The 25,448-nt window shown below is 41.5% G+C and overlaps 1 protein-coding gene across 4 annotated transcripts in view; it reads left to right on the forward strand.

The window, feature by feature from the left end:
- Positions 1–25,448, forward strand: part of LOC131937931 (mediator of DNA damage checkpoint protein 1) — a 52,429-nt gene that overhangs the window by 16,427 nt on the left and 10,554 nt on the right. For all 4 annotated transcript variants that reach the window (XM_059295705.1, XM_059295709.1, XM_059295704.1 and 1 more), the window contains exons 10-23: positions 1,896–1,967; positions 2,457–2,620; positions 2,764–2,818; positions 2,924–3,040; positions 3,616–4,804; positions 9,750–9,834; positions 10,129–10,201; positions 10,376–10,407; positions 11,317–11,433; positions 15,685–15,742; positions 17,734–19,346; positions 20,414–20,569; positions 21,956–22,024; positions 22,302–22,401. In XM_059295705.1, the coding sequence (XP_059151688.1) occupies positions 1,896–1,967; positions 2,457–2,620; positions 2,764–2,818; positions 2,924–3,040; positions 3,616–4,804; positions 9,750–9,834; positions 10,129–10,201; positions 10,376–10,407; positions 11,317–11,433; positions 15,685–15,742; positions 17,734–19,346; positions 20,414–20,569; positions 21,956–22,024; positions 22,302–22,401 (3,900 nt within the window). The remainder of the gene's footprint in view (positions 1–1,895; positions 1,968–2,456; positions 2,621–2,763; positions 2,819–2,923; positions 3,041–3,615; positions 4,805–9,749; positions 9,835–10,128; positions 10,202–10,375; positions 10,408–11,316; positions 11,434–15,684; positions 15,743–17,733; positions 19,347–20,413; positions 20,570–21,955; positions 22,025–22,301; positions 22,402–25,448) is intronic.

The following is a 25,448-nucleotide window of genomic DNA, read 5'->3' on the forward strand; positions in this document are numbered from 1 at the left end:
AAAAATAACACTATTACAAGAAAAGGGTAAACAAAATGCAACTGATAAATTTATTTCAATAAATAATTATTTTAATGATAAAAAATACTTTCTCTTTCTCTACCACTGTATTAGTATACGTTACATTATAATATAAATACCACTGTATTAGTATGTTACATTATAATATAAATACCAATGTATTAGTATATGTTACATTATAATATAAATACCACTGTATTAGTATATGTTACATTATAATATAAATACCACTGTATTAGTATACGTTACATTATAATATAAATACCACTGTATAAGTGTACATTACATTATAATATAAATACCACTGTATTAGTATATGTTACATTATAATATAAATACCACTGTATTAGTATATGTTACATTATAATATAAATACCACTTTATTAGTATACGTTACATTATAATACAGCAAGCTGATTGAACAGCAGAGACAAGTTCATTTGTTTTTAATTTCACTAATTATATTGCCAGTAATCTTTCAGTAATTATATTACCAGTAATTTGAAAAAATTCCCAACTTAAAAAAAAGTGTACAGAAAGAATTGCAAGTAAGTCAAAATCATGTTACTTGTGAGAGTTGAATCACAGTTTGCCTCAATAAGGACACTTTGGACTGCTCCAGAGAAAATCCTCTGGTAATAGCAGCGTCATAGAACTGTAAAGGGTTAATTACTAAATGTAATTACAAGCTCTTTTATTTAATGATTAAAGAAATGTCAATGATGTATTTGAAGCTTGATGTATTGTGAATGAGTTGAATTGATTAAAGAAATGTTTTTGATGTATTTGAAGCTTGATGTATTATGAATGAGTTGAATTGATTAAAGAAATGTTTTTGATGTATTTGAAGCTTGATGTATTATGAATGAGTTGAATTGATTAAAGAAATGTTTTTGATGTATTTGAAGCTTGATGTATTGTGAATGAGTTGAATTGATTAAAGAAATGTTTTTGATGTATTTGAAGCTTGATGTATTATGAATGAGTTGAATTGATTAAAGAAATATTTTTGATGTATTTGAAGCTTGATGTATTATGAATGAGTTGAATTGATTAAAGAAATGTTTTTGATGTATTTGAAGCTTGATGTATTGTGAATGAGTTGAATTGATTAAAGAAATGTTTTTGATGTATTTGAAGCTTGATGTATTGTGAATGAGTTGAATTGATTAAAGAAATGTTTTTGATGTATTTGAAGCTTGATGTATTATGAATGAGTTGAATTGATTAAAGAAATGTTTTTGATGTATTTGAAGCTTGATGTATTGTGAATGAGTTGAATTGATTAAAGAAATGTTTTTGATGTATTTGAAGCTTGATGTATTGTGAATGAGTTGAATTGATTAAAGAAATGTTTTTGATGTATTTGAAGCTTGATGTATTGTGAATGAGTTGAATTGATTAAAGAAATGTTTTTGATGTATTTGAAGCTTGATGTATTATGAATGAGTTGAATTGATTAAAGAAATGTTTTTGATGTATTTGAAGCTTGATGTATTGTGAATGAGTTGAATTGATTAAAGAAATGTTTTTGATGTATTTGAAGCTTGATGTATTGTGAATGAGTTGAATTGATTAAAGAAATGTTTTTGATGTATTTGAAGCTTGATGTATTATGAATGAGTTGAATTGATTAAAGAAATGTTTTTGATGTATTTGAAGCTTGATGTATTGTGAATGAGTTGAATTGATTAAAGAAATGTTTTTGATGTATTTGAAGCTTGATGTATTATGAATGAGTTGAATTGATTAAAGAAATATTTTTGATGTATTTGAAGCTTGATGTATTATGAATGAGTTGAATTGATTAAAGAAATATTTTTGATGTATTTGAAGCTTGATGTATTATGAATGAGTTGAATTGAATCCATCAGATGAAGAGAATGACAGAGATGATGGAGCTGTTGGGGCAGCTACGCAGGCTTATAATCCTGAGGACACAGATGGTCAGTACAGGCCACAGCTTGTATACTTGTTGCTCAAAGTTTTCCACAACTTGTCTTGTATACTTGTTGCTCTAAGTTTTCCACAACTTGTCTTGTAAACTTGTTGCTCTAAGTTTTCAACAACTTGTCTTGTAAACTTGTTGCTCTAAGTTTTCCACAACTTGTCTTTTATATTTGTTGTTCTAAGTTTTCCACAACTTGTCTTGTCAACTTGTTGCTCTAAGTTTTCCACAACTTATCTTTTATACTTGTTTCTCTAAGTTTTCCACAACTTGTCTTGTAAACTTGTTGCTCTAAGTTTTCAACAACTTGTCTTGTAAACTTGTTGCTCTAAGTTTTCCACAACTTGTCTTGTAAACTTGTTGCTCTAAGTTTTCCACAACTTGTCTTTTATATTTGTTGTTCTAAGTTTTCCACAACTTGTCTTGTCAACTTGTTGCTCTGTTTTCCACAACTTGTCTTGTAAACTTGTTGTTCATGAATTTGTAGACGACCTGTTTAGGGTGGAGCTACTCGGGTCAGCCACACAGTGCTATATTGGTGTACACCAGGGGAACGACGCAAATGAAGTGACAGTCAACAACAACAGCACAGTCAACAACAACAGCACAGTCAACAACAACACAGAAGGTGACACACTTCACACTGCCCAGGTCAGCTACACACAACATTGTAAACATCTGCTTGGATTTTATTTTAACAGCTGCTGGCACTCTCCAGGATAGAAGTTTAGATTTCTAGTTGATGAGTATTTGAAATTGACAAGCATTGATGAATGATTTAAAACTTGTTTTAGATGCAGGAGGCAACCAAGCCTGGCAAACATAGTCCAGCTGTCAAGGTCACACAAGGTGCAGCCCCCAAATACATTTTTACATTTTTATATATCTGTTAGATGTAAGTTATATCTGTACATGTATCTGTGAGGTGTAAATATCTGTACATATATCTGGTAGATAGTGGAGTTGATGGGGACAGTCCAACCGAGCGGGGTCGAGAGGATCTGGCACCTAACAGGGAGTTTTTTTCTACGTCAACATTGGGCTGTCAACATGACAAGCTAGATCACACAGGTAGGTCAGTCTTAGAACATTACAGGTAGATCAGTCTTAGAACATTACAGGTAGGTCAGTTTTAGAACATTACAGGTAGGTCAATCTTAGAACATTACAGGTAGGTCAGTCTTAGAACATTACAGGTAGATCAGTCTTAGAACATTACAGGTAGGTCAGTCTTAAAACATTACAGGTAGATCAATCTTAAAACATTACAGGTAGATCAATCTTAGAACATTACAGGTAGGTCAGTCTTAGAACATTACAGGTAGGTCAGTCTTAGAACATTACAGGTAGGTCAGTCTTAGAACATTACAGGTAGGTCAATCTTAGAACATTACAGGTAGGTCAATCTTAGAACATTACAGGTAGGTCAGTCTTAGAACATTACAGGTAGGTCAGTCTTAGAACATTACAGGTAGATCAATCTTAGAACATTACAGGTAGATCAATCTTAGAACATTACAGGTAGATCAATCTTAGAACATTACTGGTAGATCAATCTTAGAACATTACAGGTAGATCAATCTTAGAACATTACAGGTAGATCAGTCTTAGAACATTACAGGTAGATCAATTCTTTATTTTCTCAGATGCTAGTGCTACACTTGTCATGTCAGATGTCAGGGCTGAGCCTACACTTGTCATGTCAGATGTCAGTGATTCACCTGACAAGACTTGTGACAAGAGATCTGCCTCTCCAAGTCAAACAATGGCCAGCCGGGAGAGAAAACTTGGCCCAGATAAACTGTGTCAACCTGCTGAGACAGCATTATGTCAACCTACCCAGGTTTTTGAGGACGGAGGTCAAGGGTCATCCAACAAACCTCGCCCCCAGAAGGAATTATGTGACCTCCCTACCCAGGTTTTTGAGGACGGAGGTCAGCCTCAAGGCATGTCAGCTGACCACACCATAAGTCTGCTTGAAGGACAGTCACATGAAGTCAACACACAAGAAACAACACAAGCCTACAGAATGGCTTCAGATGAGCCAACACAAGCCTACAGAATGGCTTCAGATGAGCCAACACAAGCCTACAGAATGGCTTCAGATGAGCCAACACAAGCCTACAGAATGGCTTCAGATGAGCTCTATGAGCAAGAGACTCAGGTGTTTGAGGAGACAAGTCAGTACCTGGACACGTGTGATCAGAGGAATTCAGCGAAGGGTGAGGCCACGCAGGCCTATGATGATAAGGGTCATACAGGGGAAGGTGAGGCCACGCAGGCCTATGATGATGAGGGTCATACAGGGGAAGGTGAAGCCACGCAGGCCTTTGATGATAAGGGTCATACAGGGGAAGGTGAGGCCACGCAGGCCTATGATGATGAGGGTCATACAGGGGAAGGTGAGGCCATGCAGGCCTATGATGATGAGGGTCATACAGGGGAAGGTGAAGCCACGCAGGCCTATGATGATGAGGGTCATACAGGGGAAGGTGAAGCCACGCAGGCCTTTGATGATAAGGGTCATACAGGGGAAGGTGAAGCCACGCAGGCCTTTGATGATAAGGGTCATACAGGGGAAGGTGAGGCCACGCAGGCCTATGATGATGAGGGTCATACAGGGGAAGGTGAAGCCACGCAGGCCTTTGATGATAAGGGTCATACAGGGGAAGGTGAGGCCACGCAGGCCTATGATGATGAGAGCTGTACCAATGCTGGTAACCCCACACAAAACAATCAGCTGGCTGATGAGCCAGGGAAGTGTACCCAGCCTTATGATGGTGAGCGCCATGTCAATGCTGATAAGGACAACAAACCAGCTGAACTTTTAAAGAGGTACGTCTTCTCTGCTGTATTAGTTGATCCCACCTGTAACCTGTAGGCTTGATCCCACCTGTAGGTTTGATCATACCTGTAGGTTTGATCCCATCTGTAGGTTTGATCCCACCTGTAACCTGGAGGTTTGATCCCACCTGTAGGTTTGATCCCACCTGTAGGTTTGATCCCACCTGTAGGTTTGATCCCACCTGTAGGTTTGATCCCACCTGTAGGTTTGATCCCACCTGTAGGTTTGATCCCACCTGTAACCTGGAGGTTTGATCCCACCTGTAGGTTTGATCCAACCTGTAGGTTTGATCCCACCTGTAGGTTTGATCCCACCTGTAGGTTTGATCCCACCTGTAACCTGGAGGTTTGATCCCACCTGTAGGTTTGATCCCACCTGTAGGTTTGATCCCACCTGTAGGTTTGATCCCACCTGTAGGTTTGATCCCACCTGTAGGTTTGATCCCACCTGTAGGTTTGATCCCACCTGTAGGTTTGATCCCACCTGTAGGTTTGATCCCACCTGTAGGTTTGATCCCACCTGTAACCTGGAGGTTTGATCCCACCTGTAACCTGGAGGTTTGATCCCACCTGTAGGTTTGATCCCACCTGTAGGTTTGATCCCACCTGTAGGTTTGATCCCACCTGTAGGTTTGATCCCACCTGGAGGTTTGATCCCACCTGTAGGTTTGATCCCACCTGTAGGTTTGATCCCACCAGTAGGTTTGATCCCACCTGTAACCTGGAGGTTTGATCCCACCTGTAACCTGGAGGTTTGATCCCACCTGTAACCTGTAGGTTTGATCCCACCTGTAGGTTTGATCCCACCTGTAGGTTTGATCCCACCTGTAACCTGTAGGTTTGATCCCACCTGTAACCTGGAGGTTTGATCCCACCTGTAACCTGGAGGTTTGATCCCACCTGTAACCTGGAGGTTTGATCCCACCTGTAGGTTTGAACCCACCTGTAGGTTTGATCCCACCTGTAGGTTTGATCCCACCTGTAGGTTTGATCCCACCTGTAGGTTTGATCCCACCTGTAGGTTTGATCCCACCTGTAGGTTTGATCCCACCAGTAGGTTTGATCCCACCTGTAGGTTTGATCCCACCTGTAGGTTTGATCCCACCAGTAGGTTTGATCCCACCTGTAACCTGGAGGTTTGATCCCACCTGTAACCTGGAGGTTTGATCCCACCTGTAACCTGTAGGTTTGATCCCACCTGTAGGTTTGATCCCACCTGTAGGTTTGATCCCACCTGTAACCTGTAGGTTTGATCCCACCTGTAACCTGGAGGTTTGATCCCACCTGTAACCTGTAGGTTTGATCCCACCTGTAACCTGGAGGTTTGATCCCACCTGTAGGTTTGAACCCACCTGTAGGTTTGATCCCACCTGTAGGTTTGATCCCACCTGTAGGTTTGATCCCACCTGTAACCTGGAGGTTTGATCCCACCTGTAGGTTTGATCCCACCTGTAGGTTTGATCCCACCTGTAGGTTTGATCCCACCTGTAGGTTTGATCCCACCTGTAGGTTTGATCCCACCTGTAGGTTTGATCCCACCTGTAACCTGGAGGTTTGATCCCACCTGTAGGTTTGATCCAACCTGTAGGTTTGATCCCACCTGTAGGTTTGATCCCACCTGTAGGTTTGATCCCACCTGTAACCTGTAGGTTTGATCCCACCTGTAGGTTTGATCCCACCTGTAGGTTTGATCCCACCTGTAGGTTTGATCCCACCTGTAGGTTTGATCCCACCTGTAGGTTTGATCCCACCTGTAGGTTTGATCCCACCTGTAGGTTTGATCCCACCTGTAGGTTTGATCCCACCTGTAACCTGGAGGTTTGATCCCACCTGTAACCTGGAGGTTTGATCCCACCTGTAACCTGGAGGTTTGATCCCACCTGTAGGTTTGATCCCACCTGTAGGTTTGATCCCACCTGTAGGTTTGATCCCACCTGTAGGTTTGATCCCACCTGGAGGTTTGATCCCACCTGTAGGTTTGATCCCACCTGTAGGTTTGATCCCACCAGTAGGTTTGATCCCACCTGTAACCTGGAGGTTTGATCCCACCTGTAACCTGGAGGTTTGATCCCACCTGTAACCTGTAGGTTTGATCCCACCTGTAGGTTTGATCCCACCTGTAGGTTTGATCCCACCTGTAACCTGTAGGTTTGATCCCACCTGTAACCTGGAGGTTTGATCCCACCTGTAACCTGGAGGTTTGATCCCACCTGTAACCTGGAGGTTTGATCCCACCTGTAGGTTTGAACCCACCTGTAGGTTTGATCCCACCTGTAGGTTTGATCCCACCTGTAGGTTTGATCCCACCTGTAGGTTTGATCCCACCTGTAGGTTTGATCCCACCTGTAGGTTTGATCCCACCAGTAGGTTTGATCCCACCTGTAGGTTTGATCCCACCTGTAGGTTTGATCCCACCAGTAGGTTTGATCCCACCTGTAACCTGGAGGTTTGATCCCACCTGTAACCTGGAGGTTTGATCCCACCTGTAACCTGTAGGTTTGATCCCACCTGTAGGTTTGATCCCACCTGTAGGTTTGATCCCACCTGTAACCTGTAGGTTTGATCCCACCTGTAACCTGGAGGTTTGATCCCACCTGTAACCTGTAGGTTTGATCCCACCTGTAACCTGGAGGTTTGATCCCACCTGTAGGTTTGAACCCACCTGTAGGTTTGATCCCACCTGTAGGTTTGATCCCACCTGTAGGTTTGATCCCACCTGTAGGTTTGATCCCACCTGTAGGTTTGATCCCACCTGTAGGTTTGATCCCACCAGTAGGTTTGATCCCACCTGTAACCTGGAGGTTTGATCCCACCTGTAACCTGGAGGTTTGATCCCACCTGTAACCTGTAGGTTTGATCCCACCTGTAGGTTTGATCCCACCTGTAGGTTTGATCCCACCTGTAGGTTTGATCCCACCTGTAACCTGTAGGTTTGATCCCACCTGTAACCTGGAGGTTTGATCCCACCTGTAACCTGTAGGTTTGATCCCACCTGTAACCTGGAGGTTTGATCCCACCTGTAGGTTTGATCCCACCTGTAGGTTTGATCCCACCTGTAGGTTTGATCCCACCTGTAGGTTTGATCCCACCTGTAGGTTTGATCCCACCTGTAGGTTTGATCCCACCAGTAGGTTTGATCCCACCTGTAGGTTTGATCCCACCTGTAGGTTTGATCCCACCTGTAACCTGGAGGTTTGATCCCACCTGTAACCTGGAGGTTTGATCCCACCTGTAGGTTTGATCCCACCTGTAGGTTTGATCCCACCTGTAGGTTTGATCCCACCTGGAGGTTTGATCCCACCTGTAGGTTTGATCCCACCTGTAGGTTTGATCCCACCAGTAGGTTTGATCCCACCTGTAACCTGGAGGTTTGATCCCACCTGTAACCTGGAGGTTTGATCCCACCTGTAACCTGGAGGTTTGATCCCACCTGTAACCTGTAGGTTTGATCCCACCTGTAACCTGGAGGTTTGATCCCACCTGTAGGTTTGAACCCACCTGTAGGTTTGATCCCACCTGTAGGTTTGATCCCACCTGTAGGTTTGATCCCACCTGTAGGTTTGATCCCACCTGTAGGTTTGATCCCACCTGTAGGTTTGATCCCACCAGTAGGTTTGATCCCACCTGTAGGTTTGATCCCACCTGTAGGTTTGATCCCACCAGTAGGTTTGATCCCACCTGTAACCTGGAGGTTTGATCCCACCTGTAACCTGGAGGTTTGATCCCACCTGTAACCTGTAGGTTTGATCCCACCTGTAGGTTTGATCCCACCTGTAGGTTTGATCCCACCTGTAACCTGTAGGTTTGATCCCACCTGTAACCTGGAGGTTTGATCCCACCTGTAACCTGTAGGTTTGATCCCACCTGTAACCTGGAGGTTTGATCCCACCTGTAACCTGGAGGTTTGATCCCACCTGTAACCTGGAGGTTTGATCCCACCTGTAGGTTTGATCCCACCTGTAGGTTTGATCCCACCTGTAGGTTTGATCCCACCTGTAGGTTTGATCCCACCTGGAGGTTTGATCCCACCTGTAGGTTTGATCCCACCTGTAGGTTTGATCCCACCAGTAGGTTTGATCCCACCTGTAACCTGGAGGTTTGATCCCACCTGTAACCTGGAGGTTTGATCCCACCTGTAGGTTTGAACCCACCTGTAGGTTTGATCCCACCTGTAGGTTTGATCCCACCTGTAGGTTTGATCCCACCTGTAGGTTTGATCCCACCTGTAGGTTTGATCCCACCTGTAGGTTTGATCCCACCAGTAGGTTTGATCCCACCTGTAACCTGGAGGTTTGATCCCACCTGTAACCTGGAGGTTTGATCCCACCTGTAACCTGTAGGTTTGATCCCACCTGTAGGTTTGATCCCACCTGTAGGTTTGATCCCACCTGTAGGTTTGATCCCACCTGTAACCTGTAGGTTTGATCCCACCTGTAACCTGGAGGTTTGATCCCACCTGTAACCTGTAGGTTTGATCCCACCTGTAACCTGGAGGTTTGATCCCACCTGTAGGTTTGATCCCACCTGTAGGTTTGATCCCACCTGTAGGTTTGATCCCACCTGTAGGTTTGATCCCACCTGTAGGTTTGATCCCACCAGTAGGTTTGATCCCACCTGTAACCTGGAGGTTTGATCCCACCTGTAACCTGTAGGTTTGATCCCACCTGTTTCTGTTTAGACCTGGTATATAATTGTTCTGTTTAGACCTGGTATATAATTGTTCTGTTTAGACCTGGTATATTATTGTTGTTTAGACCTGGTATATAATTGTTCTGTTTAGACCTGGTATATTATTGTTCTGTTTAGACCTGGTATATTATTGTTCTGTTTAGACCTGGTATATTATTGTTCTGTTTAGACCTGGTATATTATTGTTCTGTTTAGACCTGGTATATTATTGTTCTGTTTAGACCTGGTATATAATTGTTCTGTTTAGACCTGACCAACAAGGGGAGAACTCTGATGATGATTCTGATTTGGAAGTCAGTTCTGTTCTAAAAGTCAACGTGGATGTGGAGCTGGTAAGTCTTGACATTCTCAGACTGTGAGTCTTGACATTCTCAGATTGTGAGTCTTGACATTCTCAGATTGTGAGTCTTGACATTCTCAGATTGTGAGTCTTGACATTCTCAGATTGTGAGTCTTGACATTCTCAGATTGTGAGTCTTGACATTCTCAGATTGTGAGTCTTGACATTCTCAGATTGTGAGTCTTGACATTATCACATGAATAGCATGCCATTTGTTTGACCTCTATAAATTGATTTTTTTTCTTTTTACTTTTCTTTAAATTGGATGATTCTCACTGTTTTTTAGCCTCAGTTGTTTGATGAAGGAAACCTGTCATTAAATGTCAAGGTCAGCCCAGCCGCCCCCACAGACCAACCAGGTTAGTGATCCACCGTTCTTGTGGTCCATTGACTCAGGTTATCTCCCCTGACTTGCCCTTGGACTGAATTGTCTCCCTTGACTTGCCCTTTTACTGTATTGTCTCCCATGACATGTCCTTTGATTGAAGTCATCACCCCATATTTGCCCTTAATGAGTATATTTTTGTCCCCAGTTGCAGCAGAAGAGCCTAGATTACCTGAAGAGGTAGGTCCCTAAAATTGTCCAACTACAAGCAATCAGTCATTGGCCACCATCACTTGTATGTGTGGGACACGCTAGTTGAGCATGTGACTGCTAGTTGAGAATGTGACTGCTAGTTGAGCATGTGACTGCTAGTTGAGCATGTGACTGCTAGTTGAGCATGTGACTGCTAGTTGAGCATGTGACTGCTAGTTGAGCATGTGACTGCTAGTTGAGCATGTGACTGCTAGTTGAGCATGTGACTGCTAGTTGAGCATGTGACTGCTAGTTGAGCATGTGACTGCTAGTTGAGCATGTGACTGCTAGTTGAGCATGTGACTGCTAGTTGAGCATGTGACTGCTAGTTGAGCATGTGACTGCTAGTTGAGAATGTGACTGCTAGTTGAGAATGTGACTGCTAGTTGAGCATGTGACTGCTAGTTGAGCATGTGACTGATGGGTACCTGACTCTAGTCCACCCAGCTCTGATGGGTACCTGAGTCCACCCAGCTCTGATGGGTGCCTGTGAGGGTAGGGAGGGATTTTTACAAAGGCGAAACGAATCCAATAACACAAGTTCAAGTTCAAATATAAAATGTTCTTTATTGAAATTATAAAATCAAGTTCTACCTAACTAACTAGTCTATTCTATACTCTCTACTACTACTACTGTACATATCTCGACCGTCTCTGACCGCTTCCTAACACCTTCTCTACTCTTCGCTAGCTACCTATCAACTGCCGGCCTATCTCTCTACTGACCCACGCCTCAGTGGTCAGCTGACCGTCCCACGTGACCGGTCAGTTCAAGTATTTTTATTGGTCTTTCTCTGACCAACTCGCTATAGCCTGTTTCTGCCATCTACCTGACCTCTCCGATGCAACCTTGTGTCATCACAGTACCTGACTCTAGTCCACTGATATCTATTTTAGTTAGTCCCAGACAGCATGCCCAACAGCAGGGGAGATTCACCACCACTGATATCTATTTTCTCAAAGAACCAAGCTTCAACTCTGAAGTCTTCTCCTTCACCCAAGCATGTTAGTTTTGTAAGTAAACAATTTCTTTAGCCCCAGACCTCCACCAAAGTTAGCTGTACAATCCCTCAAAGATTTGGATGCCAGAGTTTACTAATGTTAGCTGTACAATGCCTCAAAGATTTGGATGCCAGAGTTTACTAATGTTAGCTGTACAATGTCTCAAAGATTTGAATGCCAGAGTTTACTAATGTTAGCTGTACAATGCCTCAAAGATTTGGATGCCAGAGTTTACTAATGTTAGCTGTAAGATTTGGATGCCAGAGTTTACTAATGTTAGCTGTACAATCCCTCAAAGATTTGGATGCCAGAGTTTACTAATGTTAGCTGTACAATGCCTCAAAGATTTGGATGCTAGAGTTTACTAATGTTAGCTGTACAATGCCTCAAAGATTTGGATGCCAGAGTTTACTAATGTTAGCTGTACAATCCCTAAAAGATTTGGATGCTAGAGTTTACTAATGTTAGCTGTACAATGCCTCAAAGATTTGGATGCCAGAGTTTACTAATGTTAGCTGTACAATGTCTCAAAGATTTGAATGCCAGAGTTTACTAATGTTAGCTGTACAATGCCTCAAAGATTTGGATGCCAGAGTTTACTAATGTTAGCTGTAAGATTTGGATGCCAGAGTTTACTAATGTTAGCTGTACAATCCCTCAAAGATTTGGATGCCAGAGTTTACTAATGTTAGCTGTACAATGCCTCAAAGATTTGGATGCCAGAGTTTACTAATGTTAGCTGTACAATCCCTCAAAGATTTGGATGCCAGAGTTTACTAATGTTAGCTGTACAATCCCTCAAAGATTTGGATGCCAGAGTTTACTAATGTTAGCTGTACAATGCCTCAAAGATTTGGATGCCAGAGTTTACTAATGTTAGCTGTACAATGCCTCAAAGATTTGGATGCCAGAGTTTACTAATGTTAGCTGTACAGTGCCACAAAGATTTGGATGCCAGAGTTTACTAATGTTAGCTGTACAATGCCTCAAAGATTTGGATGCTAGAGTTTACTAATGTTAGCTGTACAATGCCTCAAAGATTTGGATGCCAGAGTTTACTAATGTTAGCTGTACAATCCCTCAAAGATTTGGGTGCCAGAGTTTACTAATGTTAGCTGTACAATGCCTCAAAGATTTGGGTGCCAGAGTTTACTAATGTTAGCTGTAAGGTTTGGATGCCAGAGTTTACTAATGTTAGCTGTACAATCCCTCAAAGATTTGAATGCCAGAGTTTACTAATGTTAGCTGTACAATGCCTCAAAGATTTGGATGCCAGAGTTTACTAATGTTAGCTGTAAGGTTTGGATGCCAGAGTTTACTAATGTTAGCTGTACAATCCCTCAAAGATTTGAATGCCAGAGTTTACTAATGTTAGCTGTACAATGCCTCAAAGATTTGAATGCCAGAGTTTACTAATGTTAGCTGTACAATGCCTCAAAGATTTGGATGCCAGAGTTTACTAATGTTAGCTGTACAATGCCTCAAAGATTTGGGTGCCAGAGTTTACTAATGTTAGCTGTAAGATTTGGATGCCATAGTTTACTAATGTTAGCTGTACAATCCCTCAAAGATTTGAATGCCAGAGTTTACTAATGTTAGCTGTACAATGCCTCAAAGATTTGGATGCCAGAGTTTACTAATGTTAGCTGTACCATGCCTTAAGATTTGGATGCCAGAGTTTACTAATGTTAGGTGTACAATGCCTCAAAGATTTGGATGCCAGAGTTTACTAATGTTAGCTGTACAGTGCCACAAAGATTTGGATGCCAGAGTTTACTAATGTTAGGTGTACAATGCCTCAAAGATTTGGGTGCCAGAGTTTACTAATGTTAGCTGTACAATGCCACAAAGATTTGGGTGCCAGAGTTTACTAATGTTAGCTGTAAGATTTGGATGCCAGAGTTTACTAATGTTAGCTGTACAATCCCTCAAAGATTTGGATGCCAGAGTTTACTAATGTTAGCTGTACAGTGCCTCAAAGATTTGGATGCCAGAGTTTACTAATGTTAGCTGTACAATCCCTCAAAGATTTGGATGCCAGAGTTTACTAATGTTAGCTGTACAATCCCTCAAAGATTTGGGTGCTAGAGTTTACTAATGTTAGCTGTACAGTGCCACAAAGATTTGGATGCCAGAGTTTACTAATGTTAGCTGTACAATCCCTCAAAGATTTGGGTGCTAGAGTTTACTAATGTTAGCTGTACAGTGCCACAAAGATTTGGATGCCAGAGTTTACTAATGTTAGCTGTACAATCCCTCAAAGATTTGGGTGCTAGAGTTTACTAATGTTAGCTGTACAATCCCTCAAAGATTTGGGTGCTAGAGTTTACTAATGTTAGCTGTACAGTGCCACAAAGATTTGGATGCCAGAGTTTACTAATGTTAGCTGTACAATCCCTTAAAGATTTGGGTGCTAGAGTTTACTAATGTTAGCTGTACAGTGCCACAAAGATTTGGATGCCAGAGTTTACTAATGTTAGCTGTACAATCCCTCAAAGATTTGGGTGCTAGAGTTTACTAATGTTAGCTGTACAATCCCTCAAAGATTTGGGTGCTAGAGTTTACTAATGTTAGCTGTACAGTGCCACAAAGATTTGGATGCCAGAGTTTACTAATGTTAGCTGTAAGATTTGGATGCCAGAGTTTACTAATGTTAGCTGTACAATCCCTCAAAGATTTGGATGCTAGAGTTTACTAATGTTAGCTGTACAATCCCTCAAAGATTTGGATGCCAGAGTTTACTAATGTTAGCTGTACAATCCCTTAAAGATTTGGGTGCTAGAGTTTACTAATGTTAGCTGTACAGTGCCACAAAGATTTGGATGCCAGAGTTTACTAATGTTAGCTGTAAGATTTGGATGCCAGAGTTTACTAATGTTAGCTGTAAGATTTGGATGCCAGAGTTTACTAATGTTAGCTGTAAGATTTGGATGCCAGAGTTTACTAATGTTAGCTGTAAGATTTGGATGCCAGAGTTTACTAATGTTAGCTGTAAGATTTGGATGCCAGAGTTTACTAATGTTAGCTGTACAATCCCTCAAAGATTTGGGTGCTAGAGTTTACTAATGTTAGCTGTACAATCCCTCAAAGATTTGGATGCCAGAGTTTACTAATGTTAGCTGTACAATCCCTCAAAGATTTGGGTGCTAGAGTTTACTAATGTTAGCTGTACAGTGCCACAAAGATTTGGATGCCAGAGTTTACTAATGTTAGCTGTAAGATTTGGATGCCAGAGTTTACTAATGTTAGCTGTAAGATTTGGATGCCAGAGTTTACTAATGTTAGCTGTAAGATTTGGATGCCAGAGTTTACTAATGTTAGCTGTAAGATTTGGATGCCAGAGTTTACTAATGTTAGCTGTAAGATTTGGATGCCAGAATTTACTAATGTTAGCTGTACAGTGCCACAAAGATTTGGATGCCAGAGTTTACTAATGTTAGCTGTAAGATTTGGTTGCCAGAGTTTACTAATGTTAGCTGTAAGATTTGGACGCCAGAGTTTACTAATGTTAGCTGTAAGATTTGGACGCCAGAGTTTACTAATGTTAGCTGTAAGATTTGGACGCCAGAGTTTACTAATGTTAGCTGTAAGATTTGGACGCCAGAGTTTACTAATGTTAGCTGTAAGATTTGGATGCCAGAGTTTACTAATGTTAGCTGTAAGATTTGGGTGCCAGAGTTTACTAATGTTAGCTGTAAGATTTGGATGCCAGAGTTTACTAATGTTAGCTGTAAGATTTGGACGCCAGAGTTTACTAATGTTAGCTGTAAGATTTGGACGCCAGAGTTTACTAATGTTAGCTGTAAGATTTGGACGCCAGAGTTTACTAATGTTAGCTGTAAGATTTGGACGCCAGAGTTTACTAATGTTAGCTGTAAGATTTGGACGCCAGAGTTTACTAATGTTAGCTGTAAGATTTGGATGCCAGAGTTTACTAATGTTAGCTGTAAGATTTGGATGCCAGATTTTACTAATGTTAGCTGTAAGATTTGGATGCCAGAGTTTACTAATGTTAGCTGTAAGATTTGGATGCCAGAGTTTACTAATGTTAGCTGTACAATGCCTCAAAGATTTGAATGCCAGAGTTTACTAATGTTAGCTGTACAATCCCTCAAAGATTTGGATGCCAGAGTTTACTAATGTTAGCTGTACAATGCCTCAAAGATTTGGATGCCAGAGTTTAATTATGTTAGCTGTACAGTGCCTCAAAGATTTGGATGCCAGAGTTTACTAATGTTGTTCCTTTTGCTCCAATGTTTGTAGTCTGAGGACAGTGACAAGATGGCAAGCAGGAGGTCTGCAAGACAAGCTGCCACCCCACGTAATGTTTTCTTACAATCATATTTAACTTTTTCCTAGCCACTCCACGTAATGTTTTCTTACAATCATAGTTAGCTTTTTCCTAGCCACTCCACGTAATGTTTTCTTACAAGCATATTTAACTTTTTCCTAGCCACTCCACGTAATTTTTTTCTTACAATCATATTTAACTTTTTCCTAGCCACTCCACGTAATGTTTTCTTACAATCATATTTAACTTTTTCCTAGCCACTCCACGTAATGTTTTCTTACAATCATTTTTAACTTAGTCCTAGCCACTTGCATTTAACCCTTAGCAGCCCTGTTTTTTTAAAATTCAAACTTTTAACATTCCTAACTTAGCCTCTCGCATAACCTACTTTTTAAAACCATCGTCATGGTAATGATGGCTGCCAAAAATGGCGATACTGTGATTCCATTTTTTAACAATGTTTCATCGTCAATTCAGAAGTATATACTTAAAATCATATTTTTGCATATTTTTCAACAATAGTGATTTAACAATGGATGATTATTTTTTTATGCAAATTTGCAGTTTATACATTTTTACTTTCTCGTATACAGAGTATAGAGAAAGTATTGTAATCGTGCAATCTTGCCTGTGTGTGTGTGTTTGTATGTGTGTTCATGCATATGTGTGTCTGTGAACACGATAATGTGAGTACCGTTACAGCTAGGTTTGATGAAATTTCATATATAAGTATTATATCAAATTTGTAGATCCATATAAACTTTTGAGTGATTTCCGATAACCGGAAGTGGAACTTTCTACTTTAAATTTTTCAAAAGCCTATAACTTGAGTACTATTTCAGTTAGATAAATGAAATTTCACATGTAAGTAAAAGATCTAATTCTCTGCCTTACATGTCTGTGGAGTAATTTCCGTTGAAGTACTAATTTACGCTATTTCAGATTTCTTAAAAAACTGCATGTGAATTTATTAAGTACTAATAATATTCCGCACTATTATATACAGATTTTTAGCATTCACTTGGTGCGCAATTCTTTTTTTTTACGAGATTCTATTCTATTTTAAAAAGTTTAAGTAATTAAAAATTAATCAAAACACATATCTATATCTCGAGGTGCAATCCCCCCGTAGTGTTATATAAGAATATTTTAGAAAGTTTAGGGGAGATCACTCCCAGTTTATTTTGTTTAATTGCTGAGAATATTGAGCAGAACATAAAGTAAGCAAAGCTTTAAATTACTGTTATAAAAATACTAAAAAATACTGTGAACTATTGAAAATGATACATCAATTCCTACTAAACTAATTTCATTAATCTTAAAAAATTATGCAAGGTAAAAAAAACCTTAAAATAACTTGATCAGGATAACAGCTAACTAAGCCCGCCCATTACCAACAGTCCAATCCAATCACGTCATAACAAAACTAACCCACCCTATCAGTCATAGCATTGTAGCCATTTAAAAAAAAACACATTTTTTTTTCACAAATCATTTTCTAGGCTACCAATAATTCAAATTGGTATCAAATGAAAGGCAAATAAAGGTAGTTTTTAATTCTTTAAGCTATCTTGAACAATAATGAAGTTTAAAATCTGGCAACATTTTTTTTTATTTTCCATCAACCAACAATTTCTATACTGAAAACTTCTCACAGCTCTTTTGTCTATTCAGTTTTAACAAGTTAAATTGAAAAATGACCTAACATTTTAGAATTGATAAATATTGTATTTTATAGACGTCAATTTAAATGTATGTATATGACAACCTTAAGAATATAGCAGGATGGTGTTGTGTGTATAAAAATGACACCCTTAAGAATATAGCAGGATGGTGTTGTGTGTATAAAAATGACACCCTTAAGAATATAGCAGGATGATGTTGTGTGTATAAAAATGGTGATGAAGAACAGATAGTCACTTGATGGTAGCCTTCCACAAACATTTCTGCCCACCACTCCCCCTTTCCCCTTATTTTTACTAGATTCTAGATGTTTCTTAATCATTTTTTTTTTTCTACAGGAATCATTTCAAGACCACAAAGACAAAAAAAAATAAAAAAAAGCCAAATGAATGTGCACCCAGAATCTGTTGAGAAAGGTTCTAGACCCTGTACAAGGGCTGCCAATGTTTGTGATGGCCAGCCACTGGACACGGCCACCCCTGCCAATGTTTGTGATGGCCAGCCACTGGACACGGCCACCCCTGCCAATGTTTGTGATGGCCAGCCACTGGACACGGCCACCCCTGCACCAGAATGTCAAGCTGCACCAGCTCGTGACACGCCTGCTCAGACTGTTGGCAGCAGACATCAAGGGAGAGCAAGAGGAAGCCGCAATGGTCAGACACCTGCCAGAGGTCAGACACCTGCCAGAGGTCAGACACCTGACAGAGGTCAGACACCTGCCAGAGGTCAGACACCTGACAGAGGTCAGACACCTGACAGAGGTCAGACACCTGCCAGAGGTCAGACACCTGCCAGAGGTCAGACACCTGACAGAGGTCAGACACCTGACAGAGGTCAGACACCTGACAGAGGTCAGACACCTGACAGAGGTCAGACACCTGCCAGAGGTCAGACACCTGCCAGAGGTCAGACACCTGCCAGAGGTCAGACACCTGCCAGAGGTCACACACCTGACAGAGGTCAGACACCTGACAGAGGTCAGACACCTGCCAAGATGGGAGTTGAGGCCAGGACTGAGAAGACACGCAACACGGAGGTGCTGGACCCAGTCGGGCTTGCGTCCACTCACCCCAGGACTGGGTCACTGGGTCAGGGAGATGTCACTGGGTCAGAGGTCAAGGATTGCTCAGTGAATGAGAGGAGTTCACGTGGTAGAAGAATCACCAGAACTAGTTTGTACAAAGACTTTGAAACAGGCAGCAAGAAGGGGGCAGCTGCTAGATCTAAACCTGACAACAGACTTCATGTCACTGACACAAGACATGAAGGCATGACATCTGGCACAGCTCACCACACAGATGGCATAACTCACCAGATTGATAACACAAATGACAAGACAGCTAACACAAACAAGACAGATGACACAAATGACAAGACAGATGACACAAATGTCAAGACAGATAATACAGTTGGCAAGAACGATGCTGTTTATAGAAAACGCAATAAAAAGCAAAAGAAAATGGCATCAGTGGAACCTGTTGCTGATGTTGGTGGTGTGGAACCACTTGCTGATGTTGGTGGTGTGGAACCAGTAGCTGATGTTGGGAGGACAAGGAGTCAAGCTAGTGAGAGAGCTGCTGCTAGTCCAGTGGGTAAACAAAAGTTATCAGCCAAAGCAGGAAGGTTATCAAGGGCCGACTCAAGGGTTGCTGATGCTGGGCAAACCAAGAGGTGTAAGCTTTCACACCCAACAAACCACTCACAAAACACTGGACCGGCTGACACACAGACCTCACACAAGCCTAGACGAGGCCGCCCAAAAAAAGCCAACCCCCCAACCAACTCCCCAGTCAACCCCCCAACCAACCCCCCAACCAACTCCCCAACCAACTCCCCAACCAACCCCCCAATCAACTCCCCAGTCAACCCCCCAATCAACCCCCCAACCAAGCCAGCAATTGTGGAAACAACTAGACAAAAAAGAAAAGCAAGCAAAGAAAAGCCACAGGTAAGTCGATCTTGATGTAAGCCTTAATTGATTGCTTCAGCAGCAGAAAGTTACCTTTTTAAAAAAACATCCTTTGACCTTCAAAAATAAGCCTCCTTGACCCTTTTATCATTGGTACTGTTATTTCAGCTTTTTACAACCTAACAATTTTTGTCTATTGGTAAAGATGAAAATTATACGTTGGTTCTGATAGGAATTGTGTACGTTGGTTCTGATAGGAATTGTGTACGTTGGTTCTGATAGGACTTGTGTACGTTGATTAAGCTATTTAAAATACTGTTGATTGGTTGAGCTATGTACTATTTGTTTGACATTGTTAACTAGTTGCATGTCAGTTGAATCTACCCCCATTTTGATTGGTTGAGCTATGTACTATTTGTTTGACATTGTTAACTAGTTGCATGTCAGTTGAATCTACCCCTGTTTGCTCTGATTCAGGGGCCCAAAATCTGACCAAAAAATGTATTTCAAAATAATTTTTTGTTTAATTTTTAAATATGGGTTTTTAATATAGCACTTTTGAAGTAGGGACGTATGTTTTAAAGCTGAACAGCCAGCTCAATTTTGAACACCATGAGTCCATATTACAATGCCAATCTGTAAAAATATATGCCAGGGAGGTCTAGGGAGAGATCATGAAAATTAAGTTGAGTTGAAATTTAATTAACACTATTTTTAACCCGCCAATGTTATTGTTGCAATTGCTTTGTACACAGCTAACTAAAATAATTGCTTCTCCTAATGACATTTTCAAGGTTTTCTAAAGAATGATATAGATATAAATTGAATTTTTTCAAAGTTAAGATTATAAATTTTAAAAAATCATGGATGAAATGAACACTGAATATCTTCCCTATTTTGTATATTTTATATCCGCTTTACTGTCTTACTAGATTGGAATACCACTTTGGCAGACATGAAATAAGTTACAAACATTTTTAAAACTCGTTTATTTCAGCTTCTAATTTAGTTTGGTCTTTATTTTCTGTGATTTCTAGTTGTGCCACTGCTCTTGTTGTTTTGGTTGGTGTAGGGCTCATGTGGTGCATGCTTAATCTTCTTAATAGGTGCCTGCCACTCCAGCTAAAAAGTCAAGGTCATCCAGTCAGAGGTCATCAGAAGATGGAGAGCAGCAGAATGTTTCCTTAAATAGCCCATCTTTGCGCAAGTCTCTCATCCCTCGGGTCATGTTTACTGGGGTCATTGATGAACAGGGGCAAAAGGTAACATTTCTGTGGGGTCATTGATGAACAGGGGCAAAAGGTAACATTTCTGTGGGGTCATTGATGAACAGGGGCAAAGGGTAACATTTCTGTGGGGTCATTGATGAACAGGGGCAAAGGGTAACATTTCTGTAGGGTCATTGATGAGCAGGGGCAAAAGGTAACATTTCTGTGGGGTCATTGATGGGCAGGGGCAAAAGGTAACATTTCTGTGGGGTCATTGATGAACAGGGGCAAAAGGTAACATTTCTGTGGGGTCATTGATGAACAGGGGCAAAAGGTAACATTTCTGTGGGGTCATTGATGAACAGGGGCAAAAGGTAACATTTCTGTGGGGTCATTGATGAGCAGGGGCAAAAGGTAACATTTCTGTGGGGTCATTGATGAACAGGGGCAAAAGGTAACATTTCTGTGGGGTCATTGATGAACAGGGGCAAAAGGTAACAGATTTCTGTGGGGTCATTGATGAGCAGGGGCAAAAGTAACAGATTTCTGTGGGGTCATTGATGAGCAGGGGCAAAAGTAACAGATTTCTGCTGCATACATTACAGTTGGGGAGGGGGAGATAGTAGGTTCTGATCATCATATCTTTAAGAAATCTCTTGCCCACCACCTGTATGAAATAAAAATAACTTTTAGATGTTCACTTGAACTCTTTCTGTCTGGGCCCTGCAATATTTGTTGTTGTAGGGGCAACAAATGGGATATAGCTAGCTATTATAATGCTAGTCATTTAGAAAGATAAATGAATTACAAACAGAGAAAAAGCTGCAGATTATTGTGCATTACTTTCAATTACATTGCAATAAACATTTGAATAAAACAGCAGCATAAGACTGAATGAGTGAGGCTCACACAGGCTGCATGTGACAGTCACCACAGTTGTTGGCTACCCTATGTAAAAGTTTGAAACACAGTTGTTGGCTACCCTATGTAAAAGTTTGAAACACAGTTGTTGGCTCCCCTATGTAAAAGTTTGAAACACAGTTGTTGGCTCCCCTATGTAAAAGTTTGAAACACAGTTGTTGGCTCCCCTATGTAAAAGTTTGAAAAAAAAACCTGATTCTGATGTGTCTTAGATACTTTAGTTTCTTTAGTTTTTTAAATAATTGTTGACTAAAAAAGTTTTTCTATATAGTTTAAAACAGACTGGAAAAACTCTTAGCAGTTATTAATAGTCTCTTTAGCCAATAGATTATATATAAATATTATAAAGAGGTAAAAATTACTTTGTCATTGGTTTGTAAATAAAGAGGAAGAATAAATTATTTTGTCCTGCGCAACTTTGAGAAATGAGCATGATGGCAGTAATTTTTACCTTTAGTAGTATCAGCCCCAAACTTGTAGTCCTACCCTCCTTAACTTCAGCTTGACCTTATTTCACAGACAGTCAGAGAACTGGGCGGGGAGATGGTGACCTGCATCAAGGATTGTACCCATCTCATTACTGATAAGGTGAGACACCCCCCCACTATACTGACTGTACCCATCTCATCACTGATAAGGTGAGACCCCCCCCCCCCCCCCCCCATTATACTGGTTGTACCCATCTCATCACTGATAAGGTGAGACACCCCCCCCCCCCCCCCCCACTATACTGGTTGTACCTAGATTTTGATGAATTGTTAATGTTTTACCTAGATTTTGATGAATTGTTAATGTTTTACCTAGGTTTTGATGAATTGTTAATGTTTACCTAGATCTCGATCAATTGTAAATATGTTTTACCTAGATTCGGCGCACAGTCAAGTTTTTAAGTGGTTTGGCTAAAGGTCTGATGATTGTCTCCCCTCTATGGTTAAAAAGTAGCAAACAGGCTGGAACATTCCTAGGTAAATAAAAGTCATTTTTATCTGTGTTTTACTTGACTGTCTAGTGCTAGGTATCTGTGTCATGTTTGGTGTCTGTATGAGGTGGTGTTTGGTGTCTGTATGAGCTGGTGTTTGGTGTCTTTATGAGCTGGTGTTTGGTGTCTGTATGAGGTGGTGTTTGGTGTCTGTATGAGGTGGTGTTTGGTGTCTGTATGAGCTGGTGTTTGGTGTCTGATTGAGCTGGTGTTTGGTGTCTGTATGAGCTGGTGTTTGGTGTCTGTATGAGCTGGTGTTTGGTGTCTGTATGAGCTGGTGTTTGGTGTCTGTATGAGCTGGTGTTTGGTGTCTGTATGAGCTGGTGTTTACATGTGGTGTTTGGTGTCTGTATGAGCTGGTGTTTGGTGTCTGTATGAGCTGGTGTTTACATGTGGTGTTTGGTGTCTTTATGAGCTGGTGTTTGGTGTCTGTATGAGCTGGTGTTTGGTGTCTGTATGAGCTGGTGTTTGGTGTCTGTATGAGGTGGTGTTTGGTGTCTGTATGAGCTGGTGTTTACATGTGGTGTTTGGTGTCTGTATGAGCTGGTGTTTGGTGTCTGTATGAGCTGGTGTTTGGTGTCTGTATGAGCTGGTGTTTGGTGTCTGTATGAGGTGGTGTTTGGTGTCTGTATGAGCTGGTGTTTGGTGTCTGTATGAGGTGGTGTTTGGTGTCTGTATGAGCTGGTGTTTGGTGTCTGTATGAGGTGGTGTTTGGTGTCTGTATGAGCTGGTGTTTACATGTGGTGTTTGGTGTCTTTATGAGCTGGTGTTTGGTGTCTGTATGAGCTGGTGTTTGGTGTCTGTATGAGCTGGTGTTTGGTGTCTGTATGAGCTGGTGTTTGGTGTCTGTATGAGCTGGTGTTTGGTGTCTGTATGAGCTGGTGTTTACATGTGGTGTTTGGTGTCTGTATGAGCTGGTGTTTGGTGTCTGTATGAGCTGGTGTTTACATGTGGTGTTTGGTGTCTGTATGAGCTGGTGTTTGGTGTCTGTATGAGCTGGTGTTTGGTGTCTGTATGAGGTGGTGTTTGGTGTCTGTATGAGCTGGTGTTTGGTGTCTGTATGAGCTGGTGTTTACATGTGGTGTTTGGTGTCTTTATGAGCTGGTGTTTGGTGTCTGTATGAGCTGGTGTTTGGTGTCTGTATGAGGTGGTGTTTGGTGTCTGTATGAGCTGCTGTTTGGTGTCTGTATGAGCTGGTGTTTGGTGTCTGTATGAGGTGGTGTTTGGTGTCTGTATGAGCTGGTGTTTGGTGTCTGTATGAGGTGGTGTTTGGTGTCTGTATGAGCTGGTGTTTACATATGGTGTTTGGTGTCTTTATGAGCTGGTGTTTGGTGTCTGTATGAGCTGGTGTTTGGTGTCTGTATGAGCTGGTGTTTGGTGTCTGTATGAGCTGGTGTTTGGTGTCTGTATGAGCTGGTGTTTGGTGTCTGTATGAGCTGGTGTTTACATGTGGTGTTTGGTGTCTGTATGAGCTGGTGTTTGGTGTCTGTATGAGCTGGTGTTTACATGTGGTGTTTGGTGTCTGTATGAGCTGGTGTTTGGTGTCTGTATGAGCTGGTGTTTGGTGTCTGTATGAGCTGGTGTTTACATGTGGTGTTTGGTGTCTGTATGAGGTGGTGTTTACATGTGGTGTTTGGTGTCTGTATGAGGTGGTGTTTGGTGTCTGTATGAGCTGGTGTTTGGTGTCTGTATGAGCTAGTGTTTACATGTGGTGTTTGGTGTCTATATGAGGTGGTGTTTGGTGTCTGTATGAGCTGGTGTTTGGTGTCTGTATGAGCTGGTGTTTGGTGTCTGTATGAGCTGGTGTTTGGTGTCTGTATGAGCTGGTGTTTACATGTGGTGTTTGGTGTCTGTATGAGGTGGTGTTTGGTGTCTGTATGAGCTGGTGTTTACATGTGGTGTTTGGTGTCTTTATGAGCTGGTGTTTGGTGTCTGTATGAGCTGGTGTTTGGTGTCTGTATGAGCTGGTGTTTGGTGTCTGTATGAGCTGGTGTTTGGTGTCTGTATGAGCTGGTGTTTACATGTGGTGTTTGGTGTCTGTATGAGGTGGTGTTTGGTGTCTGTATGAACTGGTGTTTGGTGTCTGTATGAGCTGGTGTTTGGTGTCTGTATGAGCTGGTGTTTGGTGTCTGTATGAGCTGGTGTTTACATGTGGTGTTGTTTGGTGTCTGTATGAGCTGGTGTTTACATGTGGTGTTTGGTGTCTGTATGAGCTGGTGTTTGGTGTCTGTATGAGCTGGTGTTTGGTGTCTGTATGAGCTGGTGTTTGGTGTCTGTATGAGCTGGTGTTTGGTGTCTGTATGAGGTGGTGTTTGGTGTCTGTATGAGCTGGTGTTTGGTGTCTGTATGAGCTGGTGTTTGGTGTCTGTATGAGCTGGTGTTTACATGTGGTGTTTGGTGTCTGTATGAGCTGGTGTTTGGTGTCTGTATGAGCTGGTGTTTACATGTGGTGTTTGGTGTCTTTATGAGCTGGTGTTTGGTGTCTGTATGAGCTGGTGTTTGGTGTCTGTATGAGCTGGTGTTTGGTGTCTGTATGAGCTGGTGTTTGGTGTCTGTATGAGCTGGTGTTTGGTGTCTGTATGAGCTGGTGTTTGGTGTCTGTATGAGCTGGTGTTTACATGTGGTGTTTGGTGTCTGTATGAGGTGGTGTTTGGTGTCTGTATGAACTGGTGTTTGGTGTCTGTATGAGCTGGTGTTTGGTGTCTGTATGAGCTGGTGTTTGGTGTCTGTATGAGCTGGTGTTTGGTGTCTGTATGAGCTGGTGTTTGGTGTCTGTATGAACTGGTGTTTACATGTGGTGTTGTTTGGTGTCTGTATGAGCTTGTGTTTACATGTGGTGTTTGGTGTCTGTATGAGCTGGTGTTTGGTGTCTGTATGAGCTGGTGTTTGGTGTCTGTATGAGCTGGTGTTTGGTGTCTGTATGAGGTGGTGTTTGGTGTCTGTATGAGCTGGTGTTTGGTGTTTGTATGAGCTGGTGTTTGGTGTCTGTATGAGCTGGTGTTTACATGTGGTTTTTGGTGTCTGTATGAGCTG

This window comes from Physella acuta, unplaced genomic scaffold (assembly GCF_028476545.2).
Source record: "Physella acuta isolate Inbredline_101_S28 unplaced genomic scaffold, ASM2847654v3 ptg000225l, whole genome shotgun sequence".
NCBI classification, from domain to species: domain Eukaryota; kingdom Metazoa; phylum Mollusca; class Gastropoda; family Physidae; genus Physella; species Physella acuta.